The sequence below is a fragment of the Dermacentor silvarum genome, chromosome 2 (genome assembly GCF_013339745.2).
Source record: "Dermacentor silvarum isolate Dsil-2018 chromosome 2, BIME_Dsil_1.4, whole genome shotgun sequence".
Classification (NCBI taxonomy): domain Eukaryota; kingdom Metazoa; phylum Arthropoda; class Arachnida; order Ixodida; family Ixodidae; genus Dermacentor; species Dermacentor silvarum.
Window position 1 is genome coordinate 136,289,936 of NC_051155.1, and position 22,224 is coordinate 136,312,159.

General features: G+C 45.7%; 1 protein-coding gene across 1 annotated transcript in view; it reads right to left on the minus strand.

Moving 5' to 3' along the window:
- The window catches only part of LOC119440413 (amine oxidase [flavin-containing]), a 64,296-nt gene extending 46,766 nt beyond the window's left edge, over nt 1–17,530 (minus strand). The window contains exons 1-2 of the mRNA XM_049662913.1: nt 17,144–17,530; nt 11,232–11,326 (exon numbers count right to left, since the gene is read on the minus strand). Of these exons, the coding sequence (XP_049518870.1) occupies nt 11,232–11,326; nt 17,144–17,336 (288 nt within the window). The 5' untranslated portion in view covers nt 17,337–17,530. The remainder of the gene's footprint in view (nt 1–11,231; nt 11,327–17,143) is intronic.
- Between the last annotated feature and the right edge of the window lie 4,694 nt (nt 17,531–22,224).

Genomic DNA, 22,224 nt, shown 5'->3' on the forward strand with positions numbered 1-22,224 from the left:
GTTGAGGGATTCATAGCGCTATGGCATAGAGAGCACGCCGAGCATGCAAACGCGCAGCTGCTAATAAGCGTTGGAGTCGAGAGTAAGCGCGCAGATTCCGCAAACGGCGGTCCGGCTGTGCGAATGCGCACTAACTCAGCTGCGCCGGATTCCAGTGATGACGTCACTGTTTGTCCGCGGAGCAGGCGGGATTTTGCCCTCGCGTGTGTATCCACATTTAGTGAGGATATCGACTCCGGTAAAGCATTGATGCCTTTAGCACACAATCGTTCATTGGACTGTCTGTCTGTCTGTCTGTCTGTCTGTCTGTCTGTCTGTCTGTCTGTCTGTCTGTCTGTCTGTCTGTCTGTCCGTCTGTCTGTCTGTCTGTCTGTCTGTCTGTCTGTCTGTCCGTCCGTCCGTCCGTCCGTCCGCCTACGTCTTTGAGATCTCATGGTCGTTGCGTTAACTTCGGTTGCACCAAAATTGGCATACCAAGACAAGAGTATACAACGAACATAAATGATATGTCATGATATGAATATCATGACATGCGTGTCATGTAGGTCATGAAAGAGCCGCCTACGTCTTGGTGCCCTCATGGTCGTTTCGTTAACTTGGTAGGTACCAAAATTTATATAGTATGGCAGGAGTGTATGACGAAGATAAGTGATAGGTCATGACAAAAATGTCATATGACATGCGTGTCATGTAGGTCATGACAATGACCCAGCGAAAAAGGTTAACGCTCAAAAACCACTGAAATGGTTTCGGACGTGGGTAAGAAGTGAAGGAAACACTAAAGGATGCTGGTAGAAGTCATATTCATGAGCATGACTCAGCAAAAATGACAATGACTCAGTGAAAAAAGATTAACACTCAAAAACCAGGGGAATGGGTTCGGACGTGGGCACTAAGTGAAGGAAACACTATATAGGATGGTGGTAGAAGTCAGTCATGATGATGACTAAGCAAAACTGAGAATGACTCAGCGAAAAAAGATTAACACTCAAAAGCCACTGAAATGGGGTCTGACGTAGGTACTAAGTGAAGGAAACACTAAAGGATGGTGGTAGAAGTCACAGTCATGAGCATGACTCAGCAGAAATGGCAATGACTCAGCGAAAAACACATTAACACTCAAAAACCACTGAAATGGGTTCGGACGTGGGCACTAAGTGAAGGAAACACTAACGGAATGTGGTAGAAGTCATAGTCATGACTACGATTCAGCAAAAATGAGAATGACTCAGCGAAAAAAGATTAACACTCAAAAAACAGTGGAATGGCTTCGGATGTGGTACTAAGTGAAAGAAAAAGGTTGGTGGTCGAAGTCATAGTCATGAGCATGACTATGGCGTTCGCTTTAAGGTCTCTTAGGTGTAGCTAAAGGGACTCCTGAGGACTCTTGGCATGAATGTCATGACATGCGTGTCATGTAGGTCATGAAACAGCCACCTACGTCATTGTGCTCTCATGGTCGTTTCGTTGACTTGGTAGGCTTCCCGCACACTGCTTCGCATAACATCTATTCCCACAGGGCGTAGGATCTGCCGGCTTTTTTTCTTCTACGATAACTTCCCTTTTCATTTGTTAAGAATGTGAAGTTCACCTCAGGTTTAACCTTCATGCATTACTAATTGTGCACTAAGAAAAACACATTTTATTCTGAAAGTGCTCACGTTTTGCTTTTCTGAGTTCTGAATGTGTTTTAATAGTGATAATAATATAAATCTTTATTATTTGCATTCACGTCACAGTTACATATCCCGCCAGCATAAGCAACATTGCTTGTGTGCGAGGCTGGGCAGTCGGCAGGTAGCGTACACAATATGCGTACACAATAGATTAACAAAACACTAAAAATAGTAAAAATAAAATGAAATAATATTTGAGCATCAAAAAGATTTGTTACTGCGATATTAAATAGGCATGCTTATACTATGTCTGCAAGATAAATTTAAAAGAAATACATTGACAGCAAAGATAACTTCACAGTGAGATTAGCAAAACAGGTTTCGATAGGCAACAAACAGCTAAAACGTTACATAGCATAGAGCCGTGTTCTGAAAGTGCTTCGTCATCTGTATGCATGTTAGAAATTCTATAAAAAAGTTTAACAAATGTGGGCATAACATATCACCAATGACTTAAGAATGATTTTATTTGTTTAAACGAACGTGCGATCTCATTATCCTTCAAATTATTTTAGCTGGCACGCAGAGAGCACGAGTCCTCTTGCCATAGTTTTGCACGCACGAGGCACAAAATATTTTTCTACAACGTAATCCGCGAGATTTCACGTTCAAGATTTTCAAATTATTAGAAAAATAATTCTTGCACAGAGCGCCAAACAAAACTTGTTGCTCGACAACAACAGACATCCTTTCCAAGACCAAGTGTGCCGTGAGGAAGGCGATAAGCAATTTTTTAGGATACGGTTAATTATCTTAAGTCGACTAGAAGAAGCAAAACCGTAAATTGTTATTCAGTACCTTATGATCGATTCACCAAGTGATTTACAAAGCATCTTACGAACATTTTCATCGCACATAGATTTTAGGGCATACCAATGAGCACACACTGCACGTAAACGCCCGACAGCGGGCCATGGAAGTGTAGACGTAGGTAGTTTGTGTTTAAAAAAAGTTGTCGCAGTTTCACCCGGAAGGCGAGCATCAATTGCGATAACAAATTAGTAGAGAGCTATACGGAGTAAGGATAGTATAGTTTTATCAGCTGTATAAACTTGGACATGCAGCAGCACCAGCAACGCGCAAAACTGTTGTCGATGCCGTCGGCGCTTTGCGCGCGTTCGCACCGGACGCGCGCGGCGTTAGTGACTGTTGCCGTTCCCTTTGGGGGTGGCTCGGAGGTTTTCGACGAGACCAGAACGGGAAACTTGTCGAGCAGCGTCGGAAGTCTTTACCACCTTCTCGCCTCGCAACGTTTTTGTATAAATACACATTTGGTGCCGTACCTAAGCGTCGCCTCCCCTCCCTCCCTCCCCCCACGGCATTTCGCGCGACGGAAAAAGTCGCCTTTGCACTCTATATATGGGGATTGTAAAGGATGAAAGAGACGCTTAATTATGCCGCCCTTCAGGGAGCACGGCGCAGAACGCGCGTTTGCTCTCCGACGAGCGTTCGCTCCCCGTGACAGCGCGCGTCCTTCTCAACCTTTCACTCATACATACAGCGTCCGGAGCGCGGTGACGATTTCATCGCCGTTGACGTCAAACGGAAACTCACGGCGACGGCAACGGCGACGACGACGGCAGAAATCCGCTTCGGAGTGTCCATATAATTGCTATTGCAATAACATGAAGTGCCTTGAGCTCCCGTTGTCGGCGACCTTCAAGTGACCTTGAGTTAAAAGCCAGCTAGAGCCCCTATCCGGACACTCAAACGAGAACATCCGCGCATCGCTGCGAGAACAAAACGAGATCATCCGGGCAACCAGTCGAAAGTTAGGGGAAAATGCGGTCTGTGGTCCCCAACTCTTTGCACAGAACCGCATTACATAAGCTAGGTACTTCCCAAACAAGTTACAAAAATATTGCTTCCAATTTCTTCCTAATGTTTGTTCACAATATCACTCAAACTGTAACTTCTAGTACGCTAAAGTTTTATTTGTCATTTCCAATAGCGACGTTCAAAACGCAGATAGAGAGGTTGCCTGTGCTCTTTCCAACGCCAGTGGTCCGTAAGTCGCGAGCGGTCCGCGACAAAAAGAAAAAGTAGCGAGAGACGCTGAGCTTGCTGGACTGTTAGAAAAAGTTGTCGCAGTTTCACCTGAAAGGCGAAGCATCAATTGCGATAGCAAATTTGTAGAGAGCTATACGGAGTAATGATACTAGCTTTATCAGCTGTATAAACTTGGACATGCAGCAGCACCGGCAACACGCAGAACTACTGTCGACGCCTTCGGCGTTTTGCCCGCGTTCGCTCAAAATGCGTGCGGCGTTGGTGACTGTTGCCGGAGCCTCTGATATAAACAGAAGAAGGCGTGTTTACTCTACATATATGGTGATTGTAAAAGAGGAAAGAGACGCCTACTTCTGCAGCCCTTAAGGGAGCACGGCACAGAACGCGCGTTTGTTCTCCGCCGTTCGTTCGCTCCCCGTGAAAGCGCGCGTCCCTCGCGCCAATAACAAAAGGTGTTGAAGGCTGCGGCACCACAGGGAGCAAAATACGCCATATTGTAGTCATTTCATGCTTAAATCTACTCTCGATTACGGGAGAGTCAGCATTTTTTTTTACCAGAGTTACTTTTCTCGCAGCTTTTTTTATAATTGCGCCAGATTTCATCGTTTTTCAGTTAAAGGAATGTTGAAATAAATTGAATTGGAGGGGGGGGGGGTTTTATGTGCATAAAAACTGCTTATACATAGCCTTCTAATTTCGCGCACAATGAAGAAAAAGATATTGCGGCAGAACCCATGTAAGGATGACTGCCGACGGTAATGTGGTAAGTATTATATCAAAACTGTCACAGTTTCGCCCTGAGGGCGAAGCAATGAATGCGATAGCAACACAGCAATGTCATACGAAGTAAGGTGAGCGGCTTTGGTAGCAATATGAATTGTAGTAAACATGAGCTGATTAAGTAAGCAGGTGTGCTGCGGCGTAAGTAGACCGACATGAAGAGAGACTCGATGACCACGAGAAGGCGCGTGTGAAACGGTGGTGTTGATGAGAAGCGCTTCCCGTGGGCAGCGCGTGCGAAGGGACACACCTGTAGCGCTGCACTGCCGATCCGGGCAGCATTACATGTGTAGCGTGCGTTGGAAAATGTGGCCCGACTATTACTAACCGAATGAACAAGCGTGGTGTGAGCGCGCACAAACAAACACGAATAGATCACACTGAATGACTGCAGACAACGACTGTCAAAACGCTGGCAGCAAGCGCATACGCCGCAGCGGGCGAGCTGCGAATGCACAGCGCATGCCGTGTGGAGATAAGAGACGGTGCGGGCGAGCGACGAGCGCGGTTGCTGGCAGAGTAGAAGTGCGTCAAAGAAGTTCATTGGAGACCAGTACAAACCGAGTGGCACGTGCTCAGTGCTCCAAGTCTGTATCAAAGACTTTCATTGGACAGTATAGTGCAAACCCTGTTCCGCATCCACGTTGATCCATATCGGCGTGAACGATGTCCATTGAAGAGCGGCACACGTGTACACATTTCCACATACTCAGCCATCCAAGTTGACCCGTTTAGAACCCTGTTCCCTCAACACACCAGCCCGATGCGCTAGCCATTCGACCATTCGACCCAGTGACCCCGGTAGGCGGGGGATAGCGGTTAGATACAGACAGAGACATATATTTGGCCCCCGGAAAGTGCATTAAGTTCGCTATGAATGCTAGCGCATTAAAATATAATGAACACACGACACACAACAAAATGCATATAACTCAGAAGAATAAGTAAACATCATTATTTAAATCAGAAGTATCGTTTACGAAAACATCAACATAGTCATCGTTACTCACACTGTTAAATAAACATTTCAAAGGAATTATTGGGCTCATATTACTAATTATATTGCATCTAAACACGCGAGTCTGCCGAAATCGCCTTTCCGGGAAATAAAAACAGAGTAAAGCAGAAACGGACGTTCAATGTATCCATGAATACACTTCCGCGAATGCTGCGAATATTGTTAGTGACTTACTGCAGATCATAAGAAATCCAAGGTTCCCTGCGCATTCTGTGTTCGGCGCGGTCATAAGCATTCCTGACAAGATTTGGAAACACTATATGCCTGACTAGCGTACTGTATTAGTTGTCGGTCTGCACTGATTATTAAATCTTGAAACTTTCTAATGTTGGCTTCGTTTATCCTTCTTCGTGTATTAGTCTCTGCATTTGTTTGTTCAGAATTTTGCTTATCGTTGCATGGGACAAAAGACAGAAATAGCTAGAAACAACGCGGACTGTATGCTTCTATATTAGGTGAACAAGTTTACGCCCGCATGCAAGCATGCAGAAGCGCACGCGTACTTTTATTCTCTTACCCGGAAAACAAGAGAACGAAAGCGTGGAGGTTAATTGTGTTAGCGCCCGGTTCTACGCCCGTAAGGAAAATGCGGGAAAACCAAGAGAATCAGAAATGAAAACCAAAGAATGCGCGCGTCCTAAGCTTTCATAGCGTGTACAGGTGCGACGCAGTCTATAGAGTTACCGTCAAAGACCCTTCCTCCCCACCCCCGTTTTCTTTAAAGTACCGAAGCCGCAAAAGTAGAAGTTGCAATAACGGAATACCAAACTGAAGATATTTGCCAATAACGGTGGCTAATTCGTATGCCGGAATTTGACGCAAGAGCAAAAAATGGCTGGTGACACAACCTTGAAGTTCGCGCACGACCTCGATCCGCGAAGTCATTGATCGTGGCGATATGTCCGACACAGACATGTACGTATCTTAAATGCTCGGCTCCCAAGTTACTCTATCTGAAATATCTTTCAGAGAGTTTGAGTATCTTGGAAAAATTACTAGGGGTCACTTATGCTACAAGTATATAAGACTTGAAGGCGAATGCCCGAGCGCCGCTAACTCAACGACACGACGACCACTTTCTTTTTTTTTTTTTTGCTGGGTCATCATCACTCTGAAACCACAATTTACAGCCATTTTTGCAAGTCATCATGTTTTTTGCCTGTCACACTTCCAATGACCCACCAACTCGAAACGTGACTCAGCACTTTTTTTTTCAGGGACACTTTCACTTGGACCCTCAAATATCACATATATTCTTGCAAGTCACTCCCTCACTCCATAACCCCTTTATTCACTCTTCATTCACACTTGATTCACTCTTGATTGACTCTGTCACTGCTTGGTTCACCTTCATTTCCCCTTTTATCTCGGTTTTACTTCCATCACACTTGGTTTATTCTATTTTTTACTCCAAATTTCCAATTTTCATCACTCTTGCTTCACCTTCATTCACTCTTAATTCACTCTCATTTACTCTTCGTTATCTTAGCTCACTCTATCTCATCATTATCTTTCGTTTGACTCCTATCACCCAACTAAACCCCTTTAATTCACCATCAATTCACCTCATTCACCTATCTGTATACCCATGATCACTTGAATTCACTTGCTTAATCATTCTTCTGCCCTTAATCGCGGTTTTGTGCGAATTATCGCCTTTTATCCTAAGAGGACCACTTCGTGTCGACGACGCGGTTTTGAAACGGCCTTGAAACGGATATCTCACCATGAGGCATATAACGGTTCCGCCTTAATAATATACGAAAGGAGTATTACAGTGAAGCTGTATGTGACTCGGATCCAGGATTTCTTCGTCTCCGTTGAGAGAACAGTCCACAGAAAACCATTCCACGAATTGAAGCGAAAAGTGCCAATCTCCATTGGAATTACGCATACAGGACACACCCTAGTGTTCGTTTCAATAAATAAATGCACAAGACAAGTGTCGAAACCACACGATAGGAGTAGATGATAAGGCGCGTTCGAACAATTCGAAGCAAGTAGCGTCCGCCGCATATGTAAAAGAAGAACCCGCCTAGCAAGTGATTTCATTTGTGATCTGATATCGCTATGGGAAGGCCACGCATAGTTAGGGACTCCCGAAGAGCAGCGTGAACACGATGAGCGTATACTCACTTCCCTGCCATGAAATTTGATCATGTCACGCCGGTGATCATTGTTAGAGACTTCAATGTGGTCATTTAAAAACCACTGAAGAAATGGTTTACGCAGTTCGTGATGGAAGAGTTTGCTCTCACGTGCTTCACCAATACAAGTCAGCCACCCACTGTGCGCCGGTTAGCTAAGAAGAATATCTCTACAGTAGCAACGGAAAACCTCAGTGTTTACCACAGCGCTCACAAAGTAGTTACCGATATCGTTTCAAAGAAATTATTGGGAAACCGAGAGTGTCGCCGAGAGAAGGCGAGGAAACAAGTAGTTTTATTTCGAATTTGCGCAAGTTTTGGAACAGTGCATTTAATTGTAGTGCTGTCAATCATTTCATGTAGTGCATTGATCAATCGTTGAAGGATACGTCACACTGGTCTATCGGATTAGCTGACGCCACAGCTTCGCTGGCCAACCACCTTCACAACGTGGATTGGAACCCAATTTTCTTTTCTTTTTTTCTTCTGTAACTTAAATACATTGAAGAGCATCTTCTGTTCATTGTTTCAAGTATACTTAGCAGGAAAATCCAATCCCTTTAGCAAGAGAGCACAATACCAACTCCCATGGCCGCTACAGGCAAAATTCCTTAATTGTTTCAAACACGTATACATACGAGTAGGCTGTATACGGCTGCGTACATTCAAACTTATTTTACCGAGCTGTCATGTGCCCCACAGCACGTGGGCGTGGATTGGTGACATTAAAGGATCAAGCTGCCCCGTATTCCTCCTGCCCCGTTCATTTCAACTGCCGCGTAGCTTTTATTTTCGCAGTTGCCACTTCCCCACACTTGTGCCTGTCTATGTTGTCTCCTCGGTAGCGCAGGTGTAAAAATCTGCTGCTACAGAAATCCTTGTCTCGTGGTGGGCATGACACCTGGTAACCAGTATGACTTCCGCGTAGCTCTCAGCAACGATGAGCGCTTGTTTACTCGAGGGGAGCCAACTGTGGTTGAAATTTCCCTGGCAGAGTTAGGCGGTTAAACGGCGACGTGGCAGGGCGTTAGCCTAGCATAGCGATCACAGGCAGCCCTGAGAATATTACTGGAATTTCGCGGCTGAAGCTGGACCGTGCGGTGTAAATATTTACCGAATGTTTGTTGCATATGCAATCCCGGTTCTAAAGGAAACTTGCACCCGTCACGTCAGAATGACGTCACGTCAGAATGTGCAGTGTCTGACTGCGGCTGCGGTAATGTGGGAAACCGAGAGAGTGTCGCAGAGAGAAGGCGAGAGAACATGTAGTTTTTTTTTGGATTTGTGCAAATATGGTGGTAAAGGCATAGGCACAACTCGATGGGTTAGGGATGTTGCAGCTGAAAATATGCGATGGGGCGAGAGAGAGAGGTCACTAAGCTGTAAACTACCAAATCTACTTCTTTCTAAAGCTTCCCTTTTTAGTCGCCCAAACAGGCTGTTTAGGGCAGTAATAATCGTAGGTGGTAGATTTGTGACGCTCCATACTTTGCAGTATTCTAGGTATCAGCAGCAGTAACTGGCGTCGCCGAAGTATGTGTCCGCAAACGCATGGTGACTAAGGTTAGAACCTCTTACTAGCTTTCGCCAGTTGCAGTGCAACGAATGAGACAAAGTAGAGAATCGATATACAAACAAGCTTTATTACAAGCGGTAAGGCACCTGTACACGAGACAATAGAACTTCAGCTGTTTGCGTGTTTTCTGCGTATCTGTGTGAGAATGAGTCAACGGCAGTCACACTTGTATTGAAGTACCCTGCGTTTCATGAACTCTTCCTGCGACATAACGCCGCCGTCTAATGAGTAGTCCGTGGTCCAATGGGTGCAGCATGGGGCTACTGTGCTGAGGAAACAGGGTTCGAACACAACCGTCGCATCAACTTGGGTCACTGATTATGTGCGACTTAGTATGTGCCGCTCTTCAGTGACAAAAAAAAATTATGGCTGATCCCTCTATCATATGAATCTGAAGATCACGAAAGTGAAACGTGTCTTCACAGAAGCTGTTGCATGTTTTTTGCTTCGTGTACTCACGGTCCGCTGCATCGAAAGGTGCACGATTTCCGGGCCGGCGACCATGTTGCAGGTTTGCTTGGCGAGCGCCGTCCTGCTGGCGAGTGGCTTCAGCGAAGGTTACGTGGTGGCTACGGCAGCCAGTCGAACTGTGACGCGCACAGCTGCAGGAATGCCAGTGGCAGAGTTCGCACCGTGCGCCGCGAAGGCGCGAAGGCATTCTGCTTCACACTGGCGTACGCGTCTCTCGCCGGAGCAAAGCGAGACTCACCCGCCGACGTCGTTGCCTTTCTGCGCCTTTTAGCGCAGCAGTTGCCTTAGGTGGTGCCATCGCAAGCGAAGCAGTAGGCGATGCACTGCCGATGCACGTTGAAGCCGCAATGCGTAGGCGACGAGGCGCCACAGGCTAATCCGACGCTAACAGCCTACACGAGCCCACTAGAGTACATGGATTTGTTTGATCTTCGTGCTTGTGGATTTGGACGCTCTTGTGACTTTGTTTAATGAGCTTTATATGCCTTCATTGCCGTAAATCTAAAATCAATCTATGCGTACTTTTCCAAATGCAGATGACGCTGCGAACACGCACAATCGCTACTGATTACGACGCTAGAGTACCTGTGTTCGAATCCTGCCATCGGCCAATTTTAATAATCTTTTTATTGTATGATTATTTACTGTATAATTCCTGTATGAAACTCTCTGCACGAGGCTGTACACTTGGTCCTTTATGGCTACACCGCGTTGGAGCCTCCGCTACGCTGTGACTGCCGAAGCGCTCCCTGTCGGCGTTCGTTAATGTCACGATACAGTACTTCGCTTCACCGCTCCTAGATGGCAGCGCCGGAGCCGACGTTCACATCCGTTACATGCGTTGCCGGAAATCAATCGCGAAACCCGGCATAAAACACTTTCGTGTTAAAAAATATTTCTCTGGTGCATGGGCGGAATCGAACCCCCGTCATATACAGTCGGATAATCTTATGGAATGTACATTCACATAAGAGCCGACTTCGCGGCGGCGGCGCTAGATGGCGCAGCATCTTCAGTGGGAACAGGGAGCCTACATGCAAGCGCTGTTTTAAAACAGGGAGCCTACATGCAAGCGCTGTTTTAAAACAGGGAGCCTACATGCAAGCGCTGTTTTAAAACAGCGCTTGCATGTAGGCTCCCTAAGTGGGAAGCGCGAGAGAGGAAACCGGCTGCATGCACGCCTCGTACATAACAGGTCTCTGCGGCGGCAATACATGGCGGGTCGCTACGTTGCGTCAATGCTAATCGCATTTACGGCAACAATAATCGTGCAATGGGTTCTGCGGGATTTTTTTCTTCCAAAATAATTTTTGGACAATCAACATATTAGCGCGAAATGAACTAAAGTGGAATTTTGAACCAACACTTTATCAGTCTAAATTGACTTGGTGTTTTCTCTTTAGTACCCGTTCAAATTCCCACACTGTAATTATTACGTGGTGTCCTGAAAATGCTCGTGAGACGCATAGATTGCTTGCAATGAAATCAAACAGTACGCATTTTTTATACCTTTGAAATTGTACTGCTCGGTACGGAGTGAACAAAGAACCCACCTTGACAGTGAACAGGCGGCCTCCGACCCTCTGTCGTGCTTCGAGGACAGTGACGTCAACGCCGCGCTCGGACAGCAGCTTGGCAGCCGACAGCCCTGTTGGTCAGTTGCCATGGGTATATGCAGAAACGTCACATTGGAATTAAACCGCGAAACCTTGTAAATTTAGAACGGTCGGTGAACCATTCCAATAAAGAAGAAACGAGTAAAAATGAAAGACGAGTCTGAAGAAGGAAAGACAAACTTGGCGCGCTAATTCGCTGACAACCGTTCCACATTTATTATTATTTCCCAACGCTTGGCAGCTGCCTCAAATCGCAAGCGATCGGTCTCAATTTCGAGACCCAATTTTGAAAGTGTGGGTTCCTGTATGATAATCCATGGCGAACAATGAGAACGAGAAATATCTGAAACGTATCCGTAAGAACTGGGCCCGTATACGTTAAGCGGTTCGCAAGAACATGCTCCAGCCGATCGCCACAGAACATGCTATCAGCGAAAGTAAGCCGCTAATGACGAGCGGTTCTCGTATACGAACGCAAAGTTTTGTGAATTCTGCGCATCATTTCTTTTTACACCCTGAGTATTAGAACTGCAAGCATCCAGAGCTTCGTGTTGTTTTGAGCTCAGCAAGCTATCGTCAGTTCAAGCTGCGCGTCTCGACTGCGGCGAAATTCAGGTTTTTCGCGGCACCCGATAGCCCATAAACTTCTGGTCCCTTGTGTACGTTGATGAGCGTCGTTACAAAATGGCGCCAACGCCCCGTATCGGTGCTAAAACATCTTTGTTCGCACACCTTTTCTGGTCATAAATGCAATCGAACACGAGCTCTTTAAGAATCTGTTCATGTGATAACCCGCAACTCAGTATGGGATCACGTTTTATCCAACATCGAATAATACAACCAGATATATGTGGCCCTGTGGAATGACATCAATCATCGCAAATTGTAAGCCTAATAGTTGTTATGGAGCTGTTGCAAAAAAAATGTAAGGGAGATTGTTTAGCTTCAGTGTCTTTTCATCCCGATAAGCTGGAAGGGTTGACCTTGGAGGTTGTCTTTCAATGGATTTATTTTTTTACCTATTTATGAGATCGTTTTTTGTATGTACTGACGATGGTCGAACCGCATGATACTACAACTACCGCGGCGTTCCTAAAAGCAGGGTGCTAAGCCCCACCCTATTCAACCTCACACTCATTGGCCTCGTTGAACATCCGTCATCAGCGATCAAGATATCAATGTACGCACACAACATATATGTGCTTCGGGTGTGACACGTCATCAGATACGTGCGTGGTTTCAAAATTAAATTGCTTCAAAATTACATCTGTCCGTTGCGTAAGACAATGAATCGCTCATACCCCCTTAAGCAAGGGCTCATACCCCTGTAAACGCGGCCTCCCCATTACGACGACAGAAGAGAAGTGAAATTCTACGCTGTAATGACGAGCGGCAACGCAGCCAGCACTGAAAAAATAAAAGTTATTCAATCAATCAATCAATCAACGCAGCCAGCAGTGGTAGAAGACGACGACGACGAACGCGGGAGCAGAGGCACGAGCGCTAGCCGAGAACGCAACCCGAACGGCGCCAACGAGCCAGCTGCGGAAGAAGACGACGACGCTCGAGCCACGGCTGATGATGAGAGTTTTCTGTACACAGGCGATTATGCGAAGCATCTCACTTTGACGGTATCTATCTATCTATCTATCTATCTATCTATCTATCTATCTATCTATCTATCTATCTATCTATCTATCTATCTATCTATCTATCTATCTATCTATCTATCTATCTATCTATCTATCTATCTATCTATCTAGCCACTTACGGCTTGGTGCTCTCATGGTCGTTTCCTGAACTTGACATGTACCAAAATTGGCATAGTATGAGAAGAGTGTATGGCGAACGTAAATTAATTAAATCATGGGGTTGTACGTGCCAAAACCACGATCTGATTATGAGGCACGGAAAATTTGGACCACCTGGGGTTCTTTAACACGCACCTAAATCTAAGTACACGGGTGTTTTCGCATTTCGCCCCCATCGAAATGCGGCCGCCGTGGCCGGGATTCTATCCCGCGACCTCATGCTTAGCAGTACAACACTATAGCCACTAAGCAACCACGGCGGGTTGGCGAACATAAATGATAGGTCATGACATGAATGTCATGACATGCGTGTCATGTAGGTCATGAAACAGCCGCCTACGTCTTGGTCCTCTCATGGTTGTTTCGTTAACTTGGTATGTACCAAAATCGGCATAATATGCCAAGAGTGTATGAATAACATGAATGAAAGGTCATGACATGACATGCATGTCATGTACGTCATGAAACAGCCGCCTAAAATGACAATGACCCAGCGAAAAAACATTAACACTCAATAACCATTGAAATAGGTTCTGATGTGGGTACTAAGTGAAGGAAACACTAAATGATGGTGGTAGAAGGCATAGTCATGAGCATGACTCAGCAAAATTGGCAATGTCTCAGCGAAAAAAGATTAACACTTAAAAAGCACTGAAATGGTTTTCGGACGTGGGTACTAAGTGCAGAAAACACTAAAGGATGGTGGTAGAAGTACGACCATGACTCAGCAAAAATGACAATGACTCAACGAAAAAAGATTAACACTCAAAAGCAATGGAATGGGCTCGGATGTGGTACTAAGTGAAGGAAAAGGTTGATGGTCGAAGTCATAGTCATGAGCATGACTAAGGCTCTCGCCTTAAGGTCTCTTAGGCGTAGCTAAAGGGGCTTCTCAGGAGTCATGACCTGAATGTCGTGACATGAATGTCATGTAGGTCATGAAACAGCTGCCAACGTCCTGGTGCTCTCATGGTCGTTTCGTTGACTTGGTAGGCTCCCCGCACACCGCTTCGTATAACACCGATTCCTACAGAGCGTGGTATCTGCTGGCTTTTTACTTAATAAGCGAAGCTTTATAGTAGTGCACCAAGTTGGGCTAGTTGGTTGTTGTTCATATTAGTAAGATTTTAACTGCGCTATAAACAGGGACAAAGGAGTACGAAAAAGACAACACGTGTTGTCTTTTTCATCCTCCTGTGTCCCTGTTTATAGCGCAGTTAAAATCTTTCTAATATGAAGCTTTATAGGCTCAGAAGTATCGGTGGTGGTGGTGGTGGTGGTGTCATGCTAAAAAGTGAGCCGATCCTGGTGATCGTGCAGAAAGGGTCCAAGCTCAATGGCACATACCCCTGTGGGCTCGGGAACATGTAAGGTGCCCTTGAACTACCCTTGGCACACGTGGGGCCCAAAGAGACAAAATCACCAGCCCTTCTGTCGAGAAAAGGGGGGTAAGCGAAGCTTTTCGTCGGATTCTAGCGTGAGGGCTACCATTGTCGCCCCCACGGTGTCGGGGGAGCTGGATAAAGGATAGAAAGGCGCCCGCCGGCAGCGCTCCTTGTGACGCTAATGGGCAGATGGGAGTCGCGTGTCCCAAGCGGTCTTCGTCACATAAAGTAGGCCAGGGCCTCTTTTCAAGCAATTACACGGCGCGTTCTTCTATGTGCAGCTTGCTCGAGTGCATGGGCCGGGTAACCAGTGGATTCAAAATTGAAGGGAAATTCTTTTCCTGGCTTTTGCTGTTGTACTTTACTGTTGCTGTTTGTCGTTGCTGGTTTGTTTATTTTGGTTTCTTTGTGTTCGCTTTGAAGTGAAGCCACAATGTAAGGAGGGGCCAGAGGGAAACGGGAAAGAGCGAAAGGAACCAATAGGAGTGACCGAAAGAAAAGTGTTGGACTGATTTGAGCTAACCATTGGTTCGTGACAGTTGAGTGCTTGTAAAACCGCTTGTGATTGTTGAAGTGCTCCAGGCCTACGCTGCCGAGGGGTGGAGGAGTGGAATTCTTGTGTGAACCGAATTGCTTAGAACGGAGAATTCGGTCCTGTTTTAGGGGAGAGCGATGAGAGAGCTAGAGTCGATGACTCCGCAATCGGTTATCGAAACGTATATATGTATGTAAATAAGCCTGTGCATGCGGAGGAGTTGTTGCGAGCCTTGTATGCAACGCGTAGCTTGATAACGAACGGAAGATTAAGGGCTAGGAGCCCTGATCAACAAGGGTGCCATCGAGAGCGACTGACCAGCAACGGCCTGAACTCGCAAACGGCACCAAAATGTAACTGCAGGTAACATATTATATTGCTTGAGGTGAATTACACGAGGAGGCGGACATTACGTGCACGAATAATCGATATGCGGAATCGACTAATTACAAATGCGCACTAATTATGTGCATAACTAATTAATGGCACATATTTCAATGTACAAATTGTTGCCAGTGAGCTTTCAAAGCATATCCACTTGGAACGAATTTTGAAGATGGCAAGAGTTTCGACATATGCGGAGTCAATGTTGCCGTAAAAATTCGCTGTTCTTCCATTTACTTGTTAACAGAACGCCATTTTATGCATTGAAGCACACAAATAGATCGAATACTTTCATACCATAAACCAAATGACCACTTAGCGCGAAATGGCAATAAAAAGGCAAGGGGGCAAGGATATACGCTGGTGCATTTCGTCGCGCACTTTGAAAATGAATATCGCTAAACCGAGGTCATCCTGAAAATTTGTTCTAAGGGATACTCATTGGCTACAATTCGTAAATTGCAATATGTACCGTAAAGTGATTAATTAAAACTTAATTTGTTAACTTTTGGTAAAGAATCGATTGTGCATTTCGAATTTCGTAAAAGTAATGTCCGCCTCTTTGAGTAATCCACCTCGAGGACTAGAATTATGCTATCTGGCACAGGCGATATTTAAGAATGCTGTGCATTCCTTAAATAAAAAGAAAAAAAGAAGGAAAAAAAAGGAAACAACACACGAAATAGCCAAGAACTGAGCCGTTTTTTTTTTTATTGATCTCTTATGACGCCAGCATCATGCGTGTGTACCTCGAGCTGAAACATACTACGCATATGCGAGTGTACATTATTTTTTCGAGGCAGCATTTAGGTCACTCTCCACGGATAACCGATTGTATAAATGCATCAACGCATCAACGCGTAGACACGGTAACTTGATCAATATAGCATCTGAGGTAATAATGAATAGCTCGGGGCGAAAACCCTGAGCGCCAAGGACACGAAGACAGTTTTCTGGTCCTTGACAAAACAGACAACTGTAGTAAATACTAACCGGTCAAATACTTTGTTGCTAAACTAGCAGTCCACTCAGTACAACGAAGAGGCTCACAAAATAAAACGGGGTACTTCCACTGTAAAACATTGTATTGTAAAATCTCAGCTCGTAACACAAAAATGTTCTCCGGTTCCATATAGCTGGCACATTATATCGCTTCTCGCGCTATATTCCGGTACCAATTTTTTAGGAGCTTATTATTATTATTTTCTAAATTCTTACATAAACAAATAAATGGGGTGTTTCTGGTAGTATTACACACAGATGAGTTTCATTTCCTTTTTTTCGTTTTTTTTTATTGCAATTGGGACTGTAGAAAGCATATTATGCTTTGCCGCACAAGACCAAGGTACAAAGCAAGATGGAGACCAAGTGATTAACAGTGGTCGCACAAAGTAGGTTACTGGAGCCAACGCTTCGACAAGTCCCCCTTACCTTCTTCAGGACTAGGGAGCCTACATGCAAGCTTGCATGTAGGCTCCCTAGTCCTGAAGAACGTAAGGGGGACTTGTCGAAGCGTTGGCTCCATTCGCATTCCTTGTGCTACCACTATGATATGCTGTAGGTGTACATTTTATCATACAAACTCCTAAGTGGGCCAACGCTTTAACTATACAATCTACAAGAGTATATACCTTCTAGAAGTGTACTTGTTGCTGCGCTGTATAATTAGTGCGTTCTATGGGAGTAAATGTCCCCCGGCCTTATTCCTCCCCCCGCGCCTTCTCCGTTACTTACCGCTGAGGCCTGCTCCGATGACCAGCACCGTGGTCTTCCTGGCAGCTGGTCTTCCGTTGCATCCGGGCCCTGCCGACTGGTCCATCCCGTCCGGCAACCGGCGACGACCTCTGTGCTGCGAGAACGACATCGGTTGTTGTAGCACGGCCGCCGCCACCACGGGCGATCCCGGTGAGCCGTTTTCGGCGCTCATAACGCGGCGACAAACGGCAGGAACAGGGAGCGCGTTGTCGCGTGTGCGTCGTACTCAGCTGGCGGCGTGGAATGCTTGTATACGCGTCGCCGAAGGGCGCGGCGCGTCGAGCGATATAGGCTGAGCGTAATAAATCAATCGCCAGATTTTCCGTTTCGAGACCCACTGGTGCTGCTGCGCGCAGCGCTAAGCCGGCGCTGCTGTGCCGACTGGCATTCGCGTGTGGTTTATAGTATATATATATATATATATATATATATATATATATATATATATATATATATATATATATATACAGCCGTATGACAGAGGCGCCGTACAAACCCGTACGCGTACTTCGCACCGTCGACGCAGTTGGCGCGCAGTGAATTTTCACCTGCATGGACTCTGTGATGTTGTTATCGCCGATTTTGTTGATTTATTAATTGCGCGTGCTTTCGCAATCAGCGCTCGTACGCGAGAGCTGGTTCGCCGCCGTAATAATCGTTAAAAATCAAGGAAAACGAGTCTGCGGCCCGGCAGTTTGTTTTTGCTAACACGTTTTCACATAACTGACCAGCTAAAGAGAGATAGACGTTGCGGATCAAGGCTGCATAGTCTTGGGGAGTGTGGGAGACTTTAGAGGTACACATTAAATTGAGGATCTCTATGGTAAGTTACGCTTCTGCATTGCACAACCGCATGTTCTGTCGTGAGCGTGGTAAGCGATTAAAGACGCGAAAATGAAAGAGGGAATTCGAGTTCCCGCGCTACGCCAGCTACTGGGGACGTCATGATCGAGATGCGGGCAGCGTCTGATCCGGACTATAGCTGATATGCCGTATAAGAATGACTGTTGATTTACAATTGCTGGATAATTGTTGAGTCAACGGACTTTCAACATAATTTCAAAAGTCATTAGGTTCGCTCAACAGTTGCACAACGATATTACCATTGAGAGCTTCTCAATAAATTATTTATTGGGTAATTTGTGTTGGTCTTGGTAGTTTTTTTTTTTTGTAGCAGTTGTGTCCAATATATAATAATCAGGACTCGCATATGAAGGCGACATTTGAAATTTTTAATGCGAAGCTTTCTTTACCTCATTCTTGTCACTTTGAGGTAGGTTCTTGTCAGGCCTCGCTTTCGTAAAAAGAAAAAAAAAATCACGGGTCTCTTAAGTTATCCCTAAGACGACTTGAAGGCGAAAGCGCAGAAGCCCGCGAATATACGCAAAGTGCCTCGAGCGGCCAGTTGCGCGGAAATTTTGCGTGTATTCGCGGGCTTCTTTAACGCTCGAAAAAACACTTTTATGTAGCACGCGCCGAGCAACAGAAAGCTGCATCGGCATTTGTTCATGCTGCTCTGCAATCTTCTCACTGACACTTTTAATCTAATTAGAATACTTGAGAAGTTGATTAATTAATTGAGACTAATTATGTATTTAGGAGGAATGCAAAAAATTATCTGAGTATCTTCAAGTGACGGCAAACATTCCAGCACCGTGGCAATTGCATGTTTTTAAATATTGGTGCATTACAGTTGGGACACCCTGTATAGGAATAAGGGAACTCTCCATTTGCAGATGGGCGAATAAACAATAATTTTTGAGCTTTTCCACGCTATCTGGTAGTTTTCTATATATATATATATATATATATATATATATATATATATATATATATATTTGCTTCTTACCTCATTAGCTATCCTGCTTTTATCCCCCTCCCGCATAATCGATTATGAACTGCCTTATGTGGCGAGCACATCCAGTCACAATTGATGTCGGAGTAGCTTTGCAGTATAGCATAGTCGCTGAAATCGGAGCATTTACGTCGCCCTTAGGATTCATACTGCGCTTGCGAAGCTGTCGCGCATAGTGAAAACCATGAACTCTAATTACGAAGGCAGTATAGCTTTTCAGCGGAGCAATAAATCGACGCAGACGAGCGAACGCGTGTGCAATACAAAGCTGCCGCGCTGCTGCAGCAGCAGACGACGCGGCCAACCGGTAGCCGCACCTGCGCGGCGGAACGCCAGCGTGCCGCCGCCGTGCTGCACTAGGTGGCGTTGGCTGCATCCACATACGGCGAAAGCATGGAGGAAGGTAAAAAACAGTTTTAAAAAACAGTTTTTCTTTTTTTTTCGTCCTCCTTGGGCGAAAGACAGGTGGCCGCCGCCGCCATGATTTCATTGTTGCTGGAAACAGCGTGGTTCCATTCCCAGTAAAATGCAGTGAAAAAATAGTTTTGTATCTGCAACTGAACCATTATTCTGCTACTGAACCATATTGGTCGCGCCTGGACAGCTGCGATCAGTCGATCATTGTACGCGATGCGCGCAGCTTTTGTCGCCATGTTCGCTTTAGGCTCCTTGGCTGGCGAGCCGATTCAAATGCGGCGGCAGGAAGTCGCACGCGACCGCGCCCTGATTGGTCTGCGCTGACAGCCGTCATTCGCCGCTTCCGGCGAGCGGTTGACCGCCTGCGAGCATATCTAGCCTGCCTTGATCGACGGCAAACAGCCGCCGGACCGCCGGCCGCAGGGCGGAACCTGCGCGCGGCCGTTCGCCAGTTTTTCGCAAGCAAATTGCTCCACGCGTGTCGGGCCAACGTTGGGTCGGTCTGCCCAGTGAATAAAAAAAGGTATAGTGATATACCTTCTCGCCCGGCCTCTCCTTCTTTAGGTCTCCTCGCCGCCCGCCCTTTCTCTCGTCACTCGCCTTCGCAGTTTGGCCGTTCGCTCCGGGTGAGACATAAAAATTGGTGTGTTTGCGCATGGATGTTTGTAAGCTTGTTTATTGTGTGGCGTGCTGGGAGCAATGACACAACGCTATGAAACTGGCAGAAGCAGATGATTTCTGTGCTTTTTCAGCAGAGTAACTGCGCACTTGTTTGGCCGCTTCGGGTTGGCTGCGTGCCATGGTGTAAGAAAAAGCATATTTCTTACACCGTGCTGCCTGCTTCCAGTTAGTAGCCTCTTGAGGCTAGTTTCGCGGACAAAGTCCTTTTAGTGTCGAGTCCTAGCACAAACATAAGAGCTCTTTGTCTGGCCAACAATGTATACGTAATGAACACGATGTTGATATCGTGTACATTACACCATTACGCCAGAGCTTTATTTGAGTGTTATGTCGTCCACGAACCGTGTACCTGCAGGCAAAAACACTGTCGCGGCGTGTACAGATCAAGCCGCTTCGCGAGTTATTTCTATTGCATTGATCAGATGCCATATTTGGCTTTCTCAAGACACTTGCCCGGCGAGAAAGGGCTTCGATTGCTCGACTTCTTGGAACCTGCGAAAACAAAAACAGAAATCGGGACACTATTAAACACGAGCGCAGACTATGAACACGTATTCAATTGGAAGACACTTGAATATATATATATATATATATATATATATATATATATATATATATATATATCAGTGAAGTAAAGAGTAACAGGAGCCGGCACAGAAGTAGTTCAAAAAATAGAAGCACGTAGGAAAAACAAACAAGACTTTACTGACGTTTCGGCCGGGGTCCAGCCTTCATCAAGAGTGCGTGTACAAGCATACAGAGCTCAATTTACACCTTTTTGCCGTAAGGGTGAAAAGAGACAAGAAAAAATACAAAGTGAAAAAAATACAAAGTAAAAAGGATTACAACGGAGACGTAAATGGAAACTTGCGCGTGCACAGAGTGGAATTATTTAAAAAAAGTGAATACAACAAGGCTGGGATAACAAGCTCGTAAATCGTGAGTAGCCCGTGACCACAGGCGTGCACAGATTTCGTGTCGTCATGGATGTCAACACGTACAATGACTCATGTCAAAGTCATCAAAACGATGGGCATGTACAGTGGTGCTATACAGGGGTACAAAAGTTGGGCGTGCTTGGAGTGGGATTATTGAACACGTATTAACAAAAAGCATGTGGGCGTCACTGACAGGATTTAGTGGCATCGTGAGTGTCGACACATCTAATGACTCATGTCAAGGTATTTTTTCTTGTCTCTTTTTACCCTTACGGCAAAAAGGTATAAATTGAGCTCTGTATGCTTGTACACGTCCGGCCTTCCTGATGAAGGCCGGATCCCGGCCGAAACGTCAGTAAAATCTTATGTTTTTCCTACATGCTTCTATTTTTCGAACTATATATATATATATATATATATATATATATATATATATATATATATATATGTGTGTGTGTGTGTGTGTGTGTGTGTGTGTGTGTGTGTGTGTGTGTGTGTGTGTGTGTGTGTGTGTGTGTGTGTGCGTGCGCGTGCGCGTGCGCGTGCGCGCGTGTGTGTGTGTGTGTGTGTGTGTGTGTGTGTGTGTGTGTGTGTGTGTGTGTGTGTGTGTGTGTGTGTGTGTGTGTGTAGTTCGAACAATAGAAGCACGTAGGAAAAACATAACAAGACTTTACTGACGTTTCGGCCGGGGTCTTGACTTTGCGTCGGAAAAAGAAACAACTGACCACTGTTGATCGCGATCCAGAAATCCGATCCGGACCGGCCCCGATCGTGATCACAAGTGTACGTGTGACGCCAGTAACAAGAAACCCAATCCGGACTGGCCCCGATCGCGATAAGAAGTGTACTTGTGACACCGGTATCAAGAAATCCAATCTGGATCGGCCCCGATCGCGATCAGAAGGGTACGTGTGACACCGGTATCGCGAAAGCAAGCATCGTACAAGTCTACGCACGGCTAAGCTTAACCATGACTGAGTTCCGTAGCCCGTGAACAAATAAAAAAGCTCTGTTCGTAAACTTTTGCACCTTCAATACACTTAAAAACAATCCCTGACATAAAACAAAACAATAACAGCGTTCTTCAATGTTCTTCACTGCTGCTATATAGACCGGTGAGAAAGGGGCGCCCACCCAAAGGCTGCACCCCCCGCCTCCCCGAAAAGGAA